At 37.4% G+C, this 16058-nt stretch overlaps 1 protein-coding gene across 1 annotated transcript; it reads right to left on the bottom strand.

Moving 5' to 3' along the window:
- Positions 1 to 14005: 14005 nt before the first annotated feature.
- On the bottom strand, positions 14006 to 14579 carry LOC105094535 (ADP-ribosylation factor-like protein 5A). The gene has a single exon (XM_064482549.1). The coding sequence runs from the start codon at positions 14540 to 14542 to the stop codon at positions 14006 to 14008; it is 537 nt and encodes a 178-aa protein (XP_064338619.1). The 5' UTR covers positions 14543 to 14579.
- Positions 14580 to 16058: the final 1479 nt, after the last annotated feature.

Genomic DNA, 16058 nt, shown 5'->3' with positions numbered 1-16058 from the left:
CTTAAAAAGAGGTGGACACCAGACAAGGACTCAGACTTGTGCATAGGGAGCCTCTGAGAACCTGGAGGCAGAACCAAGGTTTTCTGCAAAATGGTAATCACGGAGCTGCCTTAGAGCAGGATTACATGGGTGATCGAGACAGACAAGTTATGTGCTGTAGAGCATAATTGTTATCATCAGTCCGATGAGATGTGTATGAATACAGGCAAATAAATGTGCTTTTAGTTATGAATATTTTCCATAAAACTTTATGGAAGCAATGAAATTCCCTGGTTTATTCAGAATTAAATGCATGTAATCATTGCCTACATCAGACTTTAAATTTCAGAGATCATAAAACACACACACACACACACGTACACAGAAACAGAGGGCACACATACACGAGAGAAACAGCATTGCCGAATTTTCTAGCCAAATAAGGCCATAGAAGACCATTGAACACAAACATGTGCCTCTTTATTTAAAATTTTTAATTTAATTTTTTATTGAAGTGTAATTGATGTACAATATTATATTAGTGTCAATGTATAGCATAGTGATTTGATCTTTTTGTGCACTATGAATTGATCACCACTGTAAGTCCAGTTACCATCTGTAACCACACAAGGTTATTACAATATTATTGACCACATTTCCTGTGCTGGACATCACATCCCTGTGATTTACATGTTTTATAACAAGAAGGTTTAAACCTCGTAATCCCCTTTCACTCATTTTGCCCATCTCCCTCACCCCCATCTCTCTGACAACCACTAGTTTGTTTACTAAATATGTTCGTCTGCTTCTGTTTTGTTGTATTTCTTTGTTTTGTTTTTTTAGAGTCCACGTGTGAGATCATATGGTATTTTTCTTTATCTGATTTAGTTCACTTAGCATAATATCCTCAAGATTCAACCATGTTGACACAAATGGCATTATTTTATTCTTTTTTATGGCTGAGTAATATTCCATTGCACAAGTATACCACATCTTCTTTATCCAACCATCTGTCGATGGACATTTAGGTTGTTTCCATGCCTTGGCTATTGTAACTAGTGCTGCTATGAACACTGGGGTGCATGTATCTTTTCAAATTAGAGTTCCCTCCAGATATATGCCTCATGGCCACTTTTGACATGTGGTGACCATTGCCTCTACCCTTCTGTCCCTTCCCACTTTCTTTTTGACCACCTTCCTCTGACCCAGTTCTGAGACCTCCTCCATCTTGGTCACTTGTCCCCACCCTTCTAGGGCCTTCAAGTGTGTAGATCCCCCAGTGCAATGACTACCGGTGCTGAGTAGACAGGATTCCATCCCCTAATTCTGGGCTCACCACCTGCACAGTAGGACACGTGTGCGTTGCCGAGGCCTAGTCACTTCACTGACTTCCATGAGTTTACTGTGGCAGGATTTCCTAGGTCGATTATGTCGTGCACTGAACACTTACTGTTCCAGACCCAAGTGTAGAATAAGGATGTGGATTAACACAGAGCCTACCAACAAGCACGTTCCTAACTGCCCAGTGTGATGTGTGCTCGTGTCATTTCTGTGCGAGACACATCAACGGTCTTTCTGAGGATGAATGTGAGGTTGTTTGGAGCCTGTCCCTCGCTCTTCCTTTCGCTCTCTCTACCTTTCAGTATGTTAGGATTCAACCCTCCCACACCAATGGCCGGTGGCCAAGGCACAGCCCCCCTGAAGCCTGAGGTTCCACATGGAGTATTCTACCTGGCCCTGGCCCTGGTCACAGGAGCCATTCCTTCCCCTTATCTCAAAGTTTCTGTGCTCCATTTTCTTGGATCGTCATGAGATAATTAGCATGCTAATGGCACAAAACAAACTGAATTAATATGTCAGTGGTGAATAGCTTAAACTTCTGCTGCTCTCAAAGCATCTGCTCTGTAACAGCCGTCAGTCACTCCACTTCCAAACGTGTTATGTAAGGATTTCAGACAGCATTGCACCCCTAGTACATGAAGTAATGCTAATAATTCAGGCATGCGGCAGACCCACCACACAGACTCAGCTGAAACACACTGTCAAGATTCCCCTTAAACAAAGTGAGCCATTTTTCATAACTTACTTGAAGTTTGCGATGGGCTGTGTCACAAGATAAAAATGTTATTGTTCAGTGAATGCCAATATAAAGGATCAGAATTATAAGGCAGTCTTCTTAAAAATCCACAATGAGTATTTCTCTCTCAGATATTCACTTGTCTTGACACACCTCATAATTGACTGTAAAGCAAAGTCTAAGAGGAAAATTGCTGGAAAGGTCATTTAAGAAGAAAATATTAGCAGAGAATTCCGTTATCAGGGAAACGGCTAATGTGTAATGTCACTTTTTTGACAACTGGATTTGAAGAATCAGGTATTTTTAATAAGCTCCTTACTCTGTCACATATAAAACATCTAGAAAAAAATGTATCAGAGAAACTTTATAATTACTCATGATTTGTGTCTTCAACCTTAGAAATGATCCTGATACAGTGTGTACACTATGTTTGGCTAAAATCAGAATATAAACAGAATTATTCATTCCCCAGAATAAACACTCATCGACTTAAATCAGCTATAGTCACTAGGGTTGACTACAGGTTGAATGTTAAGTGACTCAGGGACAGCAGATTCGATCTGATTCAAATTAACCATTTAGTTATATGGTGATAGATCTATTGTTAATAAATAAATTTCTAATGGTGGACAAAGCTTGTAAATATGATTCAGTGGAGGCATTGCATAGAAACAACTTCTTTACAGTGATAAACGTACACTAGAATAATCAAAGTTAAAATGGATGATGGTTTCAAAGTTTTATTTAACTATATGCATTGCAATGTATATTTTTATTTATTGTAAATTATAATACATATAATAAATTATAATAAATATAAACACTACATATGTATACATAGTGTATATACATATATATCTTTCTGTTACATGATATATACTGCTAACATCATTTTATTCAAAATAATTGCCCTGAATTTTGAAATACTTAGTGTTCCATAAACAATTGTTCAATATTGAATGGGTGAATAAATTCCCAAACAGATTTATATGTACCTTTCTCCCTTTATCTGATACCAAGGCTGGAAAAAATGGTACAAAAAGTTAAGAACTGTCCATGTTTTACAGATACAGACAGAAAAAGCTTAAATAAAATGCTGGCTAATCTGATTCAAGAATGTATTAAAAGAATATAAATTGTTGCTAAATAGATTTTAGCCCAAGAATGTCAGGATTTTTTTAAAAATTAGAAAACCTAATAATATTAACATATTAAGGCAAAAAAGATACACAAATACATATAGAAAAAGCACTTTATGTAATTTGTATTAATTCATGATAGCAAACAAGCAACAGCAATAATAAAAATGAAAGTTGTTTAGCAAGTACTAAATAGAAGATATTCTGCTAAAAAGTGTCAGCCAAATTGTGCTATAAGCCCCAAACTTGGAACAAGACAAAATTTCCCAGCAGTATTCCTCCTCAGAATTGTACAAGAACTTAGAGCATAAGACAAAGAGAAAGAAAGAAAGAAAGAAAGAAAGAAAGAAAGAAAGAAAGAAAGAAAGAAAGAAAGAAAGAAAGAAAGAAAGAGAGAAAGAAAGGGAGAGAGGAAGAGAGGAAGAGAGGAAGGGAGGAAGGGAGAGAGGAAGGAAGGAAGGAAGAAAAAGAAAGAAAGAAAGAAAGGAAGGAAGGAAGAACGAGATAAAGTAAGGAAGGAAGGGACAAAGAAAGAAAGAGAGGAAGGGAGAAAGGGAGGAAGGAAGAAAGAAAAGAAAAGAAAGAAAGGAGAGAAAGAAAAGAAAGGGGAAAAAGGCTGATAAAAGTTTCCAAAGAATTTGTCCAAATGTATAGGCTCCATTATTTGTCTGCACATAAAATCCAAAGAATCGAGACACTTGAATACAAATTCTCCCAGTCCATTAAAGTTCCATGCACAGCTATCAGCAGTCACTATTGCAGCCATTCATAGCAACTGGAAACTGTAAAAGATGAAGAAAGTTTTCCAAGCAGAGAGCCCAACTGTGTGGCTGGGATTTGACACAGCAAAATCATAAAGAGTCTAAGAAGAAATAACCTGAATACATAGAGTGAAACAACATGTTATGAAATGGAAAACTCAAAGTTATAAAGACATAAAAGAACTCTAAATTAATATGTAAACCTAATACAATTACAATCAAAATCTCAGGATAGTATTTAACAAAGTTATTAGGAAAACTCAGAAAGCTCTCAAATAGAAGAACAAGAAGTTCATATATATATATTCATACATGTTCATATTATATATATATATATATAAAACAGTGTTCTGTAAATTAAAAGAATTCGATTTTAGCACAGAACTTTTTAAAAATATGTCAATGAAATAAACTATAGAGTTCAGAAGCAGCTGCATTTCTATATGATGATTAATATCTGGTACAGGTTACATAGAAAATCAGAGGGGAAAAGATGGGTTTTGTAGTGCATGATTCCAGAACATTTGGTTTTCCATATGGAAAAAAAGTAAAATTGTACTCCAACCTCAAACCATCCCTAAACAATAAATTCCAGGTGGCCAACATAATAAACATTAACAACAAAACTTTAAAATGGTTAAAGAAAGAAAAGAGTAATCTCTTGGCTTTAAGATAGAAAAAGACTTTTTTCTCCTTTAAATAAGACCCCCAAAAAATCACAAATCATAAAGGAAAAGATAAATTTAACTATATCAAAAAAAAACAAAAACAAAAAATCTTCTGGGCAACATAAGAAACTGGGAATAAAATTTAAAAATTGATTATAAAATTGCATAGACCCCTGTGCACAGATACACCAATGAGTGCACATAAAACTGAAACATGAGTAAGATTTTTTGGATTTCAACAATATCAATTTCCTGGTTGTGATACTGTATTAAAATTATGCAAGATGCTCCCATTGGAAGAAGCTGGGTGAAGGGTACATGGCACCTCTCTCACCTGTGATTCTACAATTATTTGCAAAATAAACAACAATTTTTTTTAAAATGATATTTGCAGCATTGGTAAAGGGAAAAATATTGACATCCAAAATAAAGACTTCTTGAAGTTCAATGAGGATTTTTTTTTTAAAGAAAGAAAGAGGGGGAAAGAGAGAAAGAAGGGACTGAAAAGGAGAATGAATGGAGGGAGAATAAAAGGAAGGAAAGGAAAGAAAAAGAAAGAAAATGGACAAAAGAACCAGCAGTTTATGAAACAGGAAACTTAAATCAAGAACACATTTAAAGATTCTCAGACCCATTAGTATCTAGAGACATGAACATTTATAGCAATAATGAGACTGCAATTTTATCTGTGCTTGTGAGAATGAAAGAGGCAGAGAAAAATCAAGCTTGGCTGAAGTGGAGATTAAGGAGCTCTCCCACGATGCCGGTGGGAGGAGAAGCAGACACAGTGATTGTGCAGGTGAAACAACACGTCAGCAACGTGGTCTACAGGCAACTACAGCCCCAGATCCTCTGCTCCAGCACCCGGACACCTTCCACGATCCACGCAAACATGGAGCGTATCTGGCGGCCGCATCCCTCATCGTGGTGCCCGCGTCCCTCATCGTGGTGCCCGCGTCCCTCATCGTGGTGCCCGCGTCCCTCATCGTGGTGCCCGCATCCCTCATCGTGGTGCCCGCGTGCTCTCAGTCCTCACCATGTGATGCTACTCCAGGTGTCCTGGTGTGTCATGGACACTGTACTCTGACCTCATGGCAACCCTACTTCTGTCTGCGGCAAAATGAAGCTTTGATCATGTAATAGGTATTTGCAGAAAGACAGGTTACAAAAACCAGGAAGAATATAAAACCAACAGATCTGTGCCCGTGTATAGATTCCCCAAAGCCACCACTGGCCTCAGGTTTACAAAACCTCATCTCGAATTTAGCCCGTGTGTTGTCTTTCCTCCGGACACAGTCACCTACCTGGAATATAGCGTAAGTCCTCTGGTTACATTTTCCTTGTCGCCCACCTGATAAACTAAGTCATGCTCACCCAAATTCTGTCACACTTTTGCCAACGCTACCTCCTATGGAATTTTCAAAGCATACTCCAAAGTAATAATGAAATAACTTGGCATTTGAATCTACTTGGCCTCAGTTTGAAGATCTGGAGGAATTGATAAGGATGGTGGCAAACAGGATGTTCCATTTTACATACAGAGGGGAATTGCATTGTTTGCCTCGGGGAAGGTTCATTACTCATCAAATAAATACAGTGACCATAGTTAATAATAAATATAAAAAGTAATAAAAATAAGCCATATTTGGTCATCATTTAAGTCAGTCACTTTCTAGATATTGGGTAAACACTGATCCAAACAACATTCCTCCTGACTTGAAGCAAACTTTCCAGTGGAGGAAGCTGGGGGGTGCAAACACATAGAACTGTCAGGTGCCTAGTGCTCCAGGTGCACAGGCGAGGGCTATGGGAAATGACAGCAGAGGGGTGACTTTGCTGTTGGGGAAGTCCTTAAGGGTAGGATGGTCTCTGAGCAACGAGGCGAACCATGTGGGGGACATTATATTCGGCATTTAGAGATCAGTGCATACTCAAAAAAGGCAGACAGTCCCAGATTTTAGGCTAAGGTTGCAAATATTTAATTGGGCGCAAAATTTTAAAACTGACCCCGGACAGAATTTAGCACTCATACCACTATTTCCTAATCACCACCCTTGTGGGGAAAAAAAGCACCCTGGGACCAGAGGCCCTGGGCTGTGAGCCCCGTCCATCGGCAGCTCAGGAATCTGAGTCTCCAGGGCTCTTTGATTCTGAGTCTTTAATAATGTCACCATCCTGTCTGGATCCCAGTCTCTTCATCTCAAAAATAACAAGATTAAAGCCTACAGTCATACAATGTTTTGGGAGTTTGAGATTTGCAAATATTAACTACTATATATGAAAATAGATGGAAAAAAACAAATGTCTTCAGTATAGCATGGGGAACTCTTCAATATCTTGTAATAACCTTTAATGAAAAGGAAAATGAAAATGACTATATGTATGTATATGCATGACTGGGACATTGTGCTGCACACCAGACATTGACACATTGTAACTGACTGTACTTCAATTAAAAAAAAAGGGCATAATGGAATGGCTATTATCAAAATGACCACAAATAACAAGCGTCGGGGAGGATGTGAAGAAAAGAGAACTCTTGTGCACTGCTGGTGGGAATGTAAATTGGTGCAGCCACCACAGAAAACAGTATGGAGGTTCTTCAAAAAATTAAAAATAGAACTACCACATGATCCAGCAATCCCACTTCTGGGTATTTATCTAATGAAAACCAAAACACAAACTCAGAAAGATATCTGCACCCCCTTGTTAGCTGCAGCATTATTCACAATAGCCTAGATATGGAAATAAACTAATTGTTACTGATGGATGATGTGATGTATGTGTGCATATACATACACATATATAATGTATATATGTTACATAATTTTATATATATATATATATATATATAGAATATTATTTGGCCACAAAAAAGAATTGAATCTCGCCATTTATAACAGCATGAATGGGCCTTGAGGACATTATGCTCAGTGAAATAAGTTAGACCAAGAAAGGCAAATACCACAGTACTTCACTTATATGTGGAATCTAAAAACAAACTGAACAAAACGCCACCAACAATAAAAATAAACTCGTAGATACAGAGAGCAGATGGGTGGTAGCCGGAAGCAAAGACTGGGATGGTGGGAAAAATGAGTGGAGAGGGGCAAAAGGTACAAACTTCCAGTTATAAAATAAATATGTCCTGAGGAGGTAATATACAGCATGGTGGCTATAGTTAAGGATACTTCACTTAAAATGGCAATCTCCAGGTCCACCCATGCGGCTGCAAATGGCATTATTTTATTATCTTTTATGGCTGAGTAGTATTCCATTATATAAATACACTGCAACTTCTTTATCTAGTCATCTGTCAATGGACATTTATGTTGCTTCCATGTCTTGGCTGTTGTAAATAGAGCTGCTATGAACATGGGGGTGTATGTGTCTTTTTGAATTAAGGTTCCCTCCAGATATGTGCCCAGGAGTGGGACTGCTGGGTCATATAGGAAGTCTGTAATGCCATTTACAGCAACACGGATGCAAGTGAAGAAAGCCGGAAAGAGAAAGAAAAATACCATATGGTATTTATGTGAAATCTTAAAAAAAAAAAAAAAAAAAAAAGACAAGCAAACTTATTTATAAAACAGACTCACAGATATAGAAAATAAACTTATGGTTACGGGGTGGGGGGAAGAGGGTGGGGATGGATGAAATGGGAGTTTGAGATTTGCAGATACTAACTAATAGGTATAAAATAGATAAACCAGTTCATAATGTAGAGCACAGGGAACCATGTTCAATATCTTGTGGTAACATGATAAAAAAGAATATGAAAATGAATACATGTATGTTCATGGATGACTGAAGCACGTGCTGTGCACTGGAAATTGACACAACATTGTAAACTGACTAGACTTGAATAAAAAATGTATAGACAAAAAATACTGTAAACAGAAGGCATAATCTTCTGAGCAGAAATACATGCTTCATAACTGAACCAAAAAAAGGGCTAAATCTCAAAGTCTTGTCCACCTTTTTTCTAGCTCATGGGATGAGAGACAAACTCCTTCTCCCACCAAGTGCTGTAAAGAGGAGGATACAGGTGAGAACAGAAAGAAACATGAAATTCCCCGAGTTCTAATCCTTCTAAAGATCGTGGCCAGTTCTCCCCAAAAGCGTCTCTCCTTGGCTGCTGCCCACATGTGCGTCCATCCCAAAGGTTTGTCCTCACCCTCCTACAGAATTAAACAGGTGAGCAGGAACCACTCGATTTCCCTGGATAAGCCCGTCACTGCCCCATTTTACTATCTGTTTCCCACCAGTAAATTCCAAGTCAAAAGACCAAAGTTATCAATATCATGTTTCCAGACCCTTTTTTAAAATAACAACAACAAACAACAAAAACAACAACAATAACAACAAAGATTCTTCCCCAGTGAGAAGTTTAATTTTACCAAATAAGATCCAGTGCCTATTTAAAATGACTGACATTGGGCAAGGCATTTAACCTCACGCTGCATCAGGGTCCTCATTTATGAAAGAGGAAATAATAATAGTCCACCTCATAGAACCGTTATGTGACGTGAGCAAACTGAAGTCCCCAATGTGTTTAGAACAACACCTGGGATATTTCAGGCCACCTATCAGGGTTCATTGTTATTTGCAATGATACCTACCCCCAAATTAGAAGCCCCTGTGGTGGCCTTCACATTTCTCTTACGGTCTTATAAGAAATCTAGAGAATCTCTCTGTTCATTGATCCGTGCATTTTCATGTGCACAGGCTGATGTAAGTCTCCGCTCCAGGGGCCTGGAGCCCTCCTTTTGATGGACGAGCACAAGTATCTATAGGGTGGTTTTATAAAGGCGCAGGACTGGAGGGTTAGGGAGATTTGACTACGAAGGCAAGATCAGGGGATAAGGAGGCTGTAATCAACAGAGAGGAGCGGATGGAGGGCAGTCGGTGGCGAATTTTAAACAGAAAAGTCAGCAGAGCATAGCCCTTGCAGAGGAAGGGGCAGGACTGAAGACTGGAAGGTGACCCACAAGACTGAGATGCCAACCGAGGGATCTGGAGAGGCACAAAGCCTGGCCCCAGAGCACGGCACGGGTGTTCCATTGGCCATGAATAGCTAGTGGAGGTGCCTCTGAGTTAGGGCACGTGTATGTATTTCTAACAGGTTAGCGTTTAGCTGAGCTGGGCGTTGGCCATAAGACTTGATGAAAGCGGAAATCTGGGAAAGCAAGGGCTTTGCTGAATAGGAAAAAGAAATTGTATATTCATTCCAAATCCTGACCATCAGGCACCAGGCAGCAAGCCAGGGTACTGATATCTGTTTATATAATGTATGTGTTATCGTTACACTGGTAAATTAAGTGATATGTTTGCCTTATTTCAAATCACTAAGTTTTATATCAGAGTGATACACTCATACCGCTTTGCTTACCAGACCAGAAAATTCATCACGCGAAGTCCATTTTTCACAGCACATCTAAATCCTTTACTCTAGGCATCCAGCGTGGTCCATGTTAATGCGGTTCCTTTAGACATCACTGCCAAGCTAGAAAATCAGGGCATGCCTTCAGGCGACACTGAGCACATCATGGTAATGGCTTTCTAAGATTATTTGTTTTTCACAAAGTTGAAAAACTTGATATAAAAATGTGTGTTACAGGACACTAAAGACGTTTATCTAAAATTGAACACAATAGTCGTCTATTTATCCAGTATGAAAGCCCAGATTCTTTCCTTAAACAACTCTTAAATAAAAAGGAAGTAAGGTTGAAATTTAATATCAGATGCTGACATTAAATGTATTATAAATCTTGACACAAAGAACTGAATTTATTCCACAGCTGTCTCCAGGTACAAGAATATAAATTTAAGGAAACATGGGTTAATAATTTGGCATCTGACATTTCTGAATTTTCCATTTTTTTTCTTGGTCTAAGTTTCTAAAGCATCAAGTTATTTTTTAATTAAAATATATCCCCTAGATTAGAAGTAACTGGTTATGACTTACAAATTTATCTTCAGAATACATCAACCCAAACCCAGTAGAAAAAAATGTTTTTATCCATAGCAATTTATTTTTGCTTACTCACCAAGAAAAATTAATTATTAATTTTTATTAATTTATGATTATAATTATAATTTAGGTCTAAAACAAACATGAGTAAAAAAAGAACGTTCTAAACATTAGTTATCAGTCATTTTCCCCAGCATGTGTCTTTTGTCAGTGTGAATGGCGGACAGTCCCAGGTAGGGGAGCAGGGAGAACATTTTGTGTAAACTTAAATGCTGACACATTTCAAAATGGTACCGCTATCTCCAGAAACACATGAAAAATTGAATGGCAGGGCAACAGAAGACATGTAGATTTCATTATACACCTTACACTTACACCAAGGAGTTGATGTAAATATATTTAGAGTCTGGGTGTTTGATTATTTGAATTTTGAGAGATGAGGAGCAAAAGGAATGAAGAAATGTTCGTATTTTCCCCCATGATCCTTATGAAATTGTGTAATATAGAATCACTGAAATTTCTGCAGTTTCCATTAAACAGATAAGGGAGGAGGAGGATGATAGATAGATAGATAGATAGATAGATAGATAGATAGATAGATAACTAGATAGATGGATAGATGGATGGATGGATGGATAGATAGATAGGTAGGTAGGTAGATAGGTGATGGGCGCACAGCTATTCCCTTTGGATGTACCCAGTCATCTTCTTTAGTGGGACAAAATGAAAATCCCCAGGCCAGTGCCATCTTGGACCAAGATCAACATCCCATTGACGTGTGCCATTCTCTTACCAATAGAGTGACCCACACAAGGCAACGCAAAATGGGCAAGTGGTCATCTCTGACACTTTTCAGAAGCTTTTCACAGCAAAGCCCCCACTTAGCATGACTCATAGTGGAAAGAAGCTTATACTGAGACTCCAAGTCTGCTCACTGGTGTTTTGGTGTAATCTTGTCTTCTTCCCAGTGACCTAACTCCCTTTTTTATCAGGCAGTGGTCCCTCCCCTGCAGACATCTCCCTAAAAGAGCTGGCAGCAGGAACGGGTGTCCTGCAGGTCCCCGGATCCTCCCTGAGCCCCACAGTCCAGAGGTCCGTCCAGCAGGTGGCGAGGTGGCCCTAGCCCCAGTCCACATGCATCTTCTCTGCGGACGCAGGCCGTCGTGGACCTCAGCTTCGCCTTCTTCCGGGTGCCCCAGGATCCAACTTCTGGGAAGTTGGGGTTGCCTGGCAACCTCTGCCACTCCCTGCTCAGGTTATGACCTTGTTGACCTTCCTGCACCTCTTCCTCTAAACATGAGAAAAGATTCTTAAAGTGGAAACTGAATCCCTGCTTTCCTTGGAGTTTCCATTGTTAAATTTTTTTTTTTTTTTTTTTTTTTTAGTAATTTAGGATTTACTTTTGTAAAAGCAAGTTGACAAATATTAAAATGTTATACTTGTATTCTGAACATAATATAAAACACAAAACATCCAATGTTAAACACTGATCTGCCATGCCTGACTTGGATTTATATAATAAGTATTTTATATTTTATAGAAAGGAACTTTCAAAGTTTTGTCAATGTTTATAGTAGATACTAGTATTTCTCATCAAAATCCTTGAAACATAAAAGGCTGGTATTAAAAGTAGGTTTTTTTCTTGAATATTCTAAAACATGTCAGTTTTGGGTTAGTCATCAGATCTTCAGGACATGAACGATACGCCAACAGAGTGCACAAGAATATGACTTAACACATTTAGGATAAGTTTGTTTTCAGTTGCAACAGAAACTTTCAGATGCTGGAAAAAACAAAAACAAAAACAAAACCCTAGGAAACATAAAAGGTTTCGAGGCCAAGTTACTTCTTAGTAAAAATATAACATTAAGTTGATCAATTTTTAAATCAAATTCTTAAAAGCATTAAAAAAAAAAAAAAGGTTTGTATTCGGTAACTGTCAAACAAGGCATTCAAGTGGTGTAAGAAGACAAAAGAAAACTTACAAACCACAAAAGAAAAACCTCAACCATTCCAACTCCTAAGATAAAAAAATAAGAAATTTTCAAATTAAGAAATTATCTTTGTTGCTTAGAAAATATGCTTTACATTTCTTCTCAAATCCACTTTAAATGCTTGACCTATAATTTAATACCTAAGAGGACTTTGGCTAAATTATTTGATAATATTTATAGGGTGATACTTCTCTGGGCAGATACATTTCACACAACATATTCCCATTAATGCTAAAAAAATCACTTAATAATTTTAATCACAAGCAATGCCTGACTGATGAATAGATTAACAAGTTACTCAGTAATTTAGATGGCATAAGGTCCAATAAAGGGAACAACTGGATGACTGCTCAAGGTGCAATTCTGTCCATTGATGATACTAAGTCTAGAATATGATAGATTTTCCGTTCAGCTGGATTACCTGCTTCCATGTCTGTGAGTTGGTCAACATACCAACTAGGTATGTTAGGTAGACAATGTCAAGCTTTTTCCTCTTTCTTTCTTTCTTTTTTTCTTTCTTTCTTTCTTTCTTTCTTTCTTTCTTTCTTTCTTTCTTTCTTTCTTTCTTTCTTTCTTTCTTTCTTTCTTTCTTTCTTTCTTTCTTTCTTTCTTTCTTCCTTCCTTCCTTCCTTCCTTCCTTTCTTTTCTTTTTCTTTCTTTCTCTTTCTTTCTTTCTTTCTTTTTTTTTCTCTTTCTTTCTTTCTTTCTTTCTTTCTTTCTTTCTTTCTTTCTTTCTTTTTCTTTCTTTCTTTTTTAAGAGCAGCTCAATGATTTGGGGGGTTGATGAATATGATACAGAGAACATAGGGCAAGTACAAAATGGTAGCTGCCACCATCGCCAGTACTCATCTCATTATGGTTATAACTAAGGATATTATTAAATTTTGTGTTATTTGCTTTTTTTTTAGAACATAAAGCCATTCACTGGCACTTGAGGTATGTACACAATACATACACAACCTTAGGCAAAATACTCTTCATAAGTGACGTTACACTTTGAAATACTGGAAACTGAATATCTGTGCTGATTTGTATTTTGACTTAATGGAACAAAAGAACAGCATTCAGCTGGGGAGGGTTATACTGATAGTAAAGCTCTTATAGCTAAAAATGTCTTCCTCTCCCTTTGCACTTATCACGGGCTACACAACGTCCTGAGAAGACCCAATATGAGAAAAATGTCAGTCACAGCTTTAAGACCTTGCTTTGGAAGGAACTAATGAGAAAGCAGATTGGAAGATGAGACTTCATCTTTGTTTTCAAATAAGTGGTCTTAATTTTTCTTCTTACAGAAAAAGTTTAAATGTTTAAATTAGTTTATTATAAATATATCTAAACCATTCATTTTTGCAGCTTTCATGTAAAGTCCAGCACCTCATTTATACAAAGTCTATGAGAAGAAGTCAGGAGAGATCATCTAATCTTAAGGCGTGACATCATCCATTCAAGTCCTTGGCAAAATCCCTTGCCAGCAAGAGCACAGCCTGCATGGATGTGCCCCTGGTGATCTTTGATAGACGTTAGTTTCAAAAACTGGGAGATTTCTGCTACAGTCTTGCATTCTTTAACATCTTGTTTATTAGCAAAAATCAGCAGTCCAGCTTTCCTTAGGTCCTCGTGGGCTAACATTTTGTAGAGTTCTTCTCTAGTTACAGAAATCCCTTCTCTGTCTGTCCTGCCCACAACTATGACAAACCCTGTGTTAGTGTAGTAAGTATTGCAGGAAGAACGAAGAGATTCTTGGCCAACAACATCCCACATAAGAAAACGTGCTTTATTAATCACTGTCTCTTCTATGTCACTTCCTATTGTAGGGGGTGTATGTACAACTTCATGCATAGAAAACTGGTAGAGGACGGTAGTTTCTCCTGCGTTATCCAGCCCAACAATTATAACTTTGTGCTTCTGGTGATTGAGCAGTTTCCATATCCTGGTGAAGAGAATTCCCATTCTCGGGCAGCAGAACCCCCTCCGGCCACCCAGGCCACCGTCCTCCCCTAGCTCTTCTGAGGTAGCTCTCCATTGTTAAATTTTACAATTGCCCTGTTTCCTTCCAAGTCAACACTATGAACATTTAAATCAATTGGGGGTGATTTAATTATATTAAATAGTAAATAGTTTTCATTCTGATTATCTGCTGCGTCACATGTAGATAAGTCTTTTCTATCCCACAGGCAGTCATACAAAACAGCAGAGGCATTAAAAAAAAATGATTGACCTTTATATTTTCTTTTGTGTTTGTTTTCTTTGCCAGGATGCTTCTTGGAATTTGGAAATAAAATTTTTTTTGAGAAGTGTTATTTATCTTTATTGTAAGATAATTAACGTGGAGATTGTTTTGAAAAAGCATATAAAAGCATATAAAATAATTAAGTAGCTATCATGTCATGTACTCCCATAGTGCACCTTCCTACTACTATCATCGTGTCAAATTTATGAGGAAATAGGCACATTATCATGTTGTTGTTAAGCATTTAGGGGCTCAACCTAAGATCAATGATTTCTTGAAAAATATTTGTACATCAACATTATCATTTTCACCACAAATTGATTCCATGTTTGTAAAGTCTGGTTGATACGACAGTAATAAAAGTGATCAGTAATGTATGGTGACAAGAGTGATTCTGTGTGTATCCGTCCCTTGTCAAATCAACCAACTGTAACTCTTCACCATTTTTTGTGCCACCTACTTACTCTTTTTTGTTCAAAGGTATAAACCAATCGAATCCTAGTTAAAGCTGAATTCTTAAATATAGTCAATCTAACTTCCGATGAGTTAAGTTTCTTTGAAATGTATTCTTATGTATGGTCATGTTCAATAATTGTCATGTTATTTTAAGAGATATAAGTTATCACACATGTTACACAGCATGAAATAGTCTATATAGAAAAAGATTTTAACCCTAGGAAAAAATGTTTATGTTTATGCCATCCATAGAAAAGTGGTTACTAATAAGTTTCAGATCAAAAACCTAAAACTGTCATCTTCCTCATTATTTCATAATTTAGATTATGCATCGGTGTTTATACTGGCTGCATAAAGCAATGTCTAGTCACATGCACTTAACATCTGTTTGAAATAAGTCATTTCAAATTAAAATAAAAATTCATGGAGGTAGATGGGCGGCACTGAAAAACAAAGGACAAAATTTATTTTCCTTGTCTTGAATTTCTCAAAACAATATTAAAAGCTTGAAGCATATCCTGAAATTTAATCTGAGCTTCATTAAATGAAACAACTGCGCTATAAACAGAAAGTATAGAACACTGCTCAAATCTCAAAACGCAGCTGTGTGTACGTTTTCTCTTGGCCATTTCAATATTCATACACTGCATAGGCTATATTGGTGTAAAAGAAATTCTCTTTATTGTCTTGCATTAAACGCACGGTTAAGAACACTGGTCCTTGACGAGAGCAGTTATACACACTGATTGATGAATGTAGCCATTTCCATTTACTTATAAC

Source organism: Camelus dromedarius, chromosome 36 (genome assembly GCF_036321535.1).
Source record: "Camelus dromedarius isolate mCamDro1 chromosome 36, mCamDro1.pat, whole genome shotgun sequence".
Classification (NCBI taxonomy): Eukaryota; Metazoa; Chordata; class Mammalia; order Artiodactyla; family Camelidae; genus Camelus; species Camelus dromedarius.
Note: the sequence above shows the minus strand (reverse complement) of the source record. Positions and strands in the feature narration are given on the sequence as shown.

Bases quoted from the DNA above. Each gene is read 5' to 3' on its own strand.
- LOC105094535 (XM_064482549.1), bottom strand. From the start codon at position 14,542: ATGGGAATTCTCTTCACCAGGATATGGAAACTGCTCAATCACCAGAAG.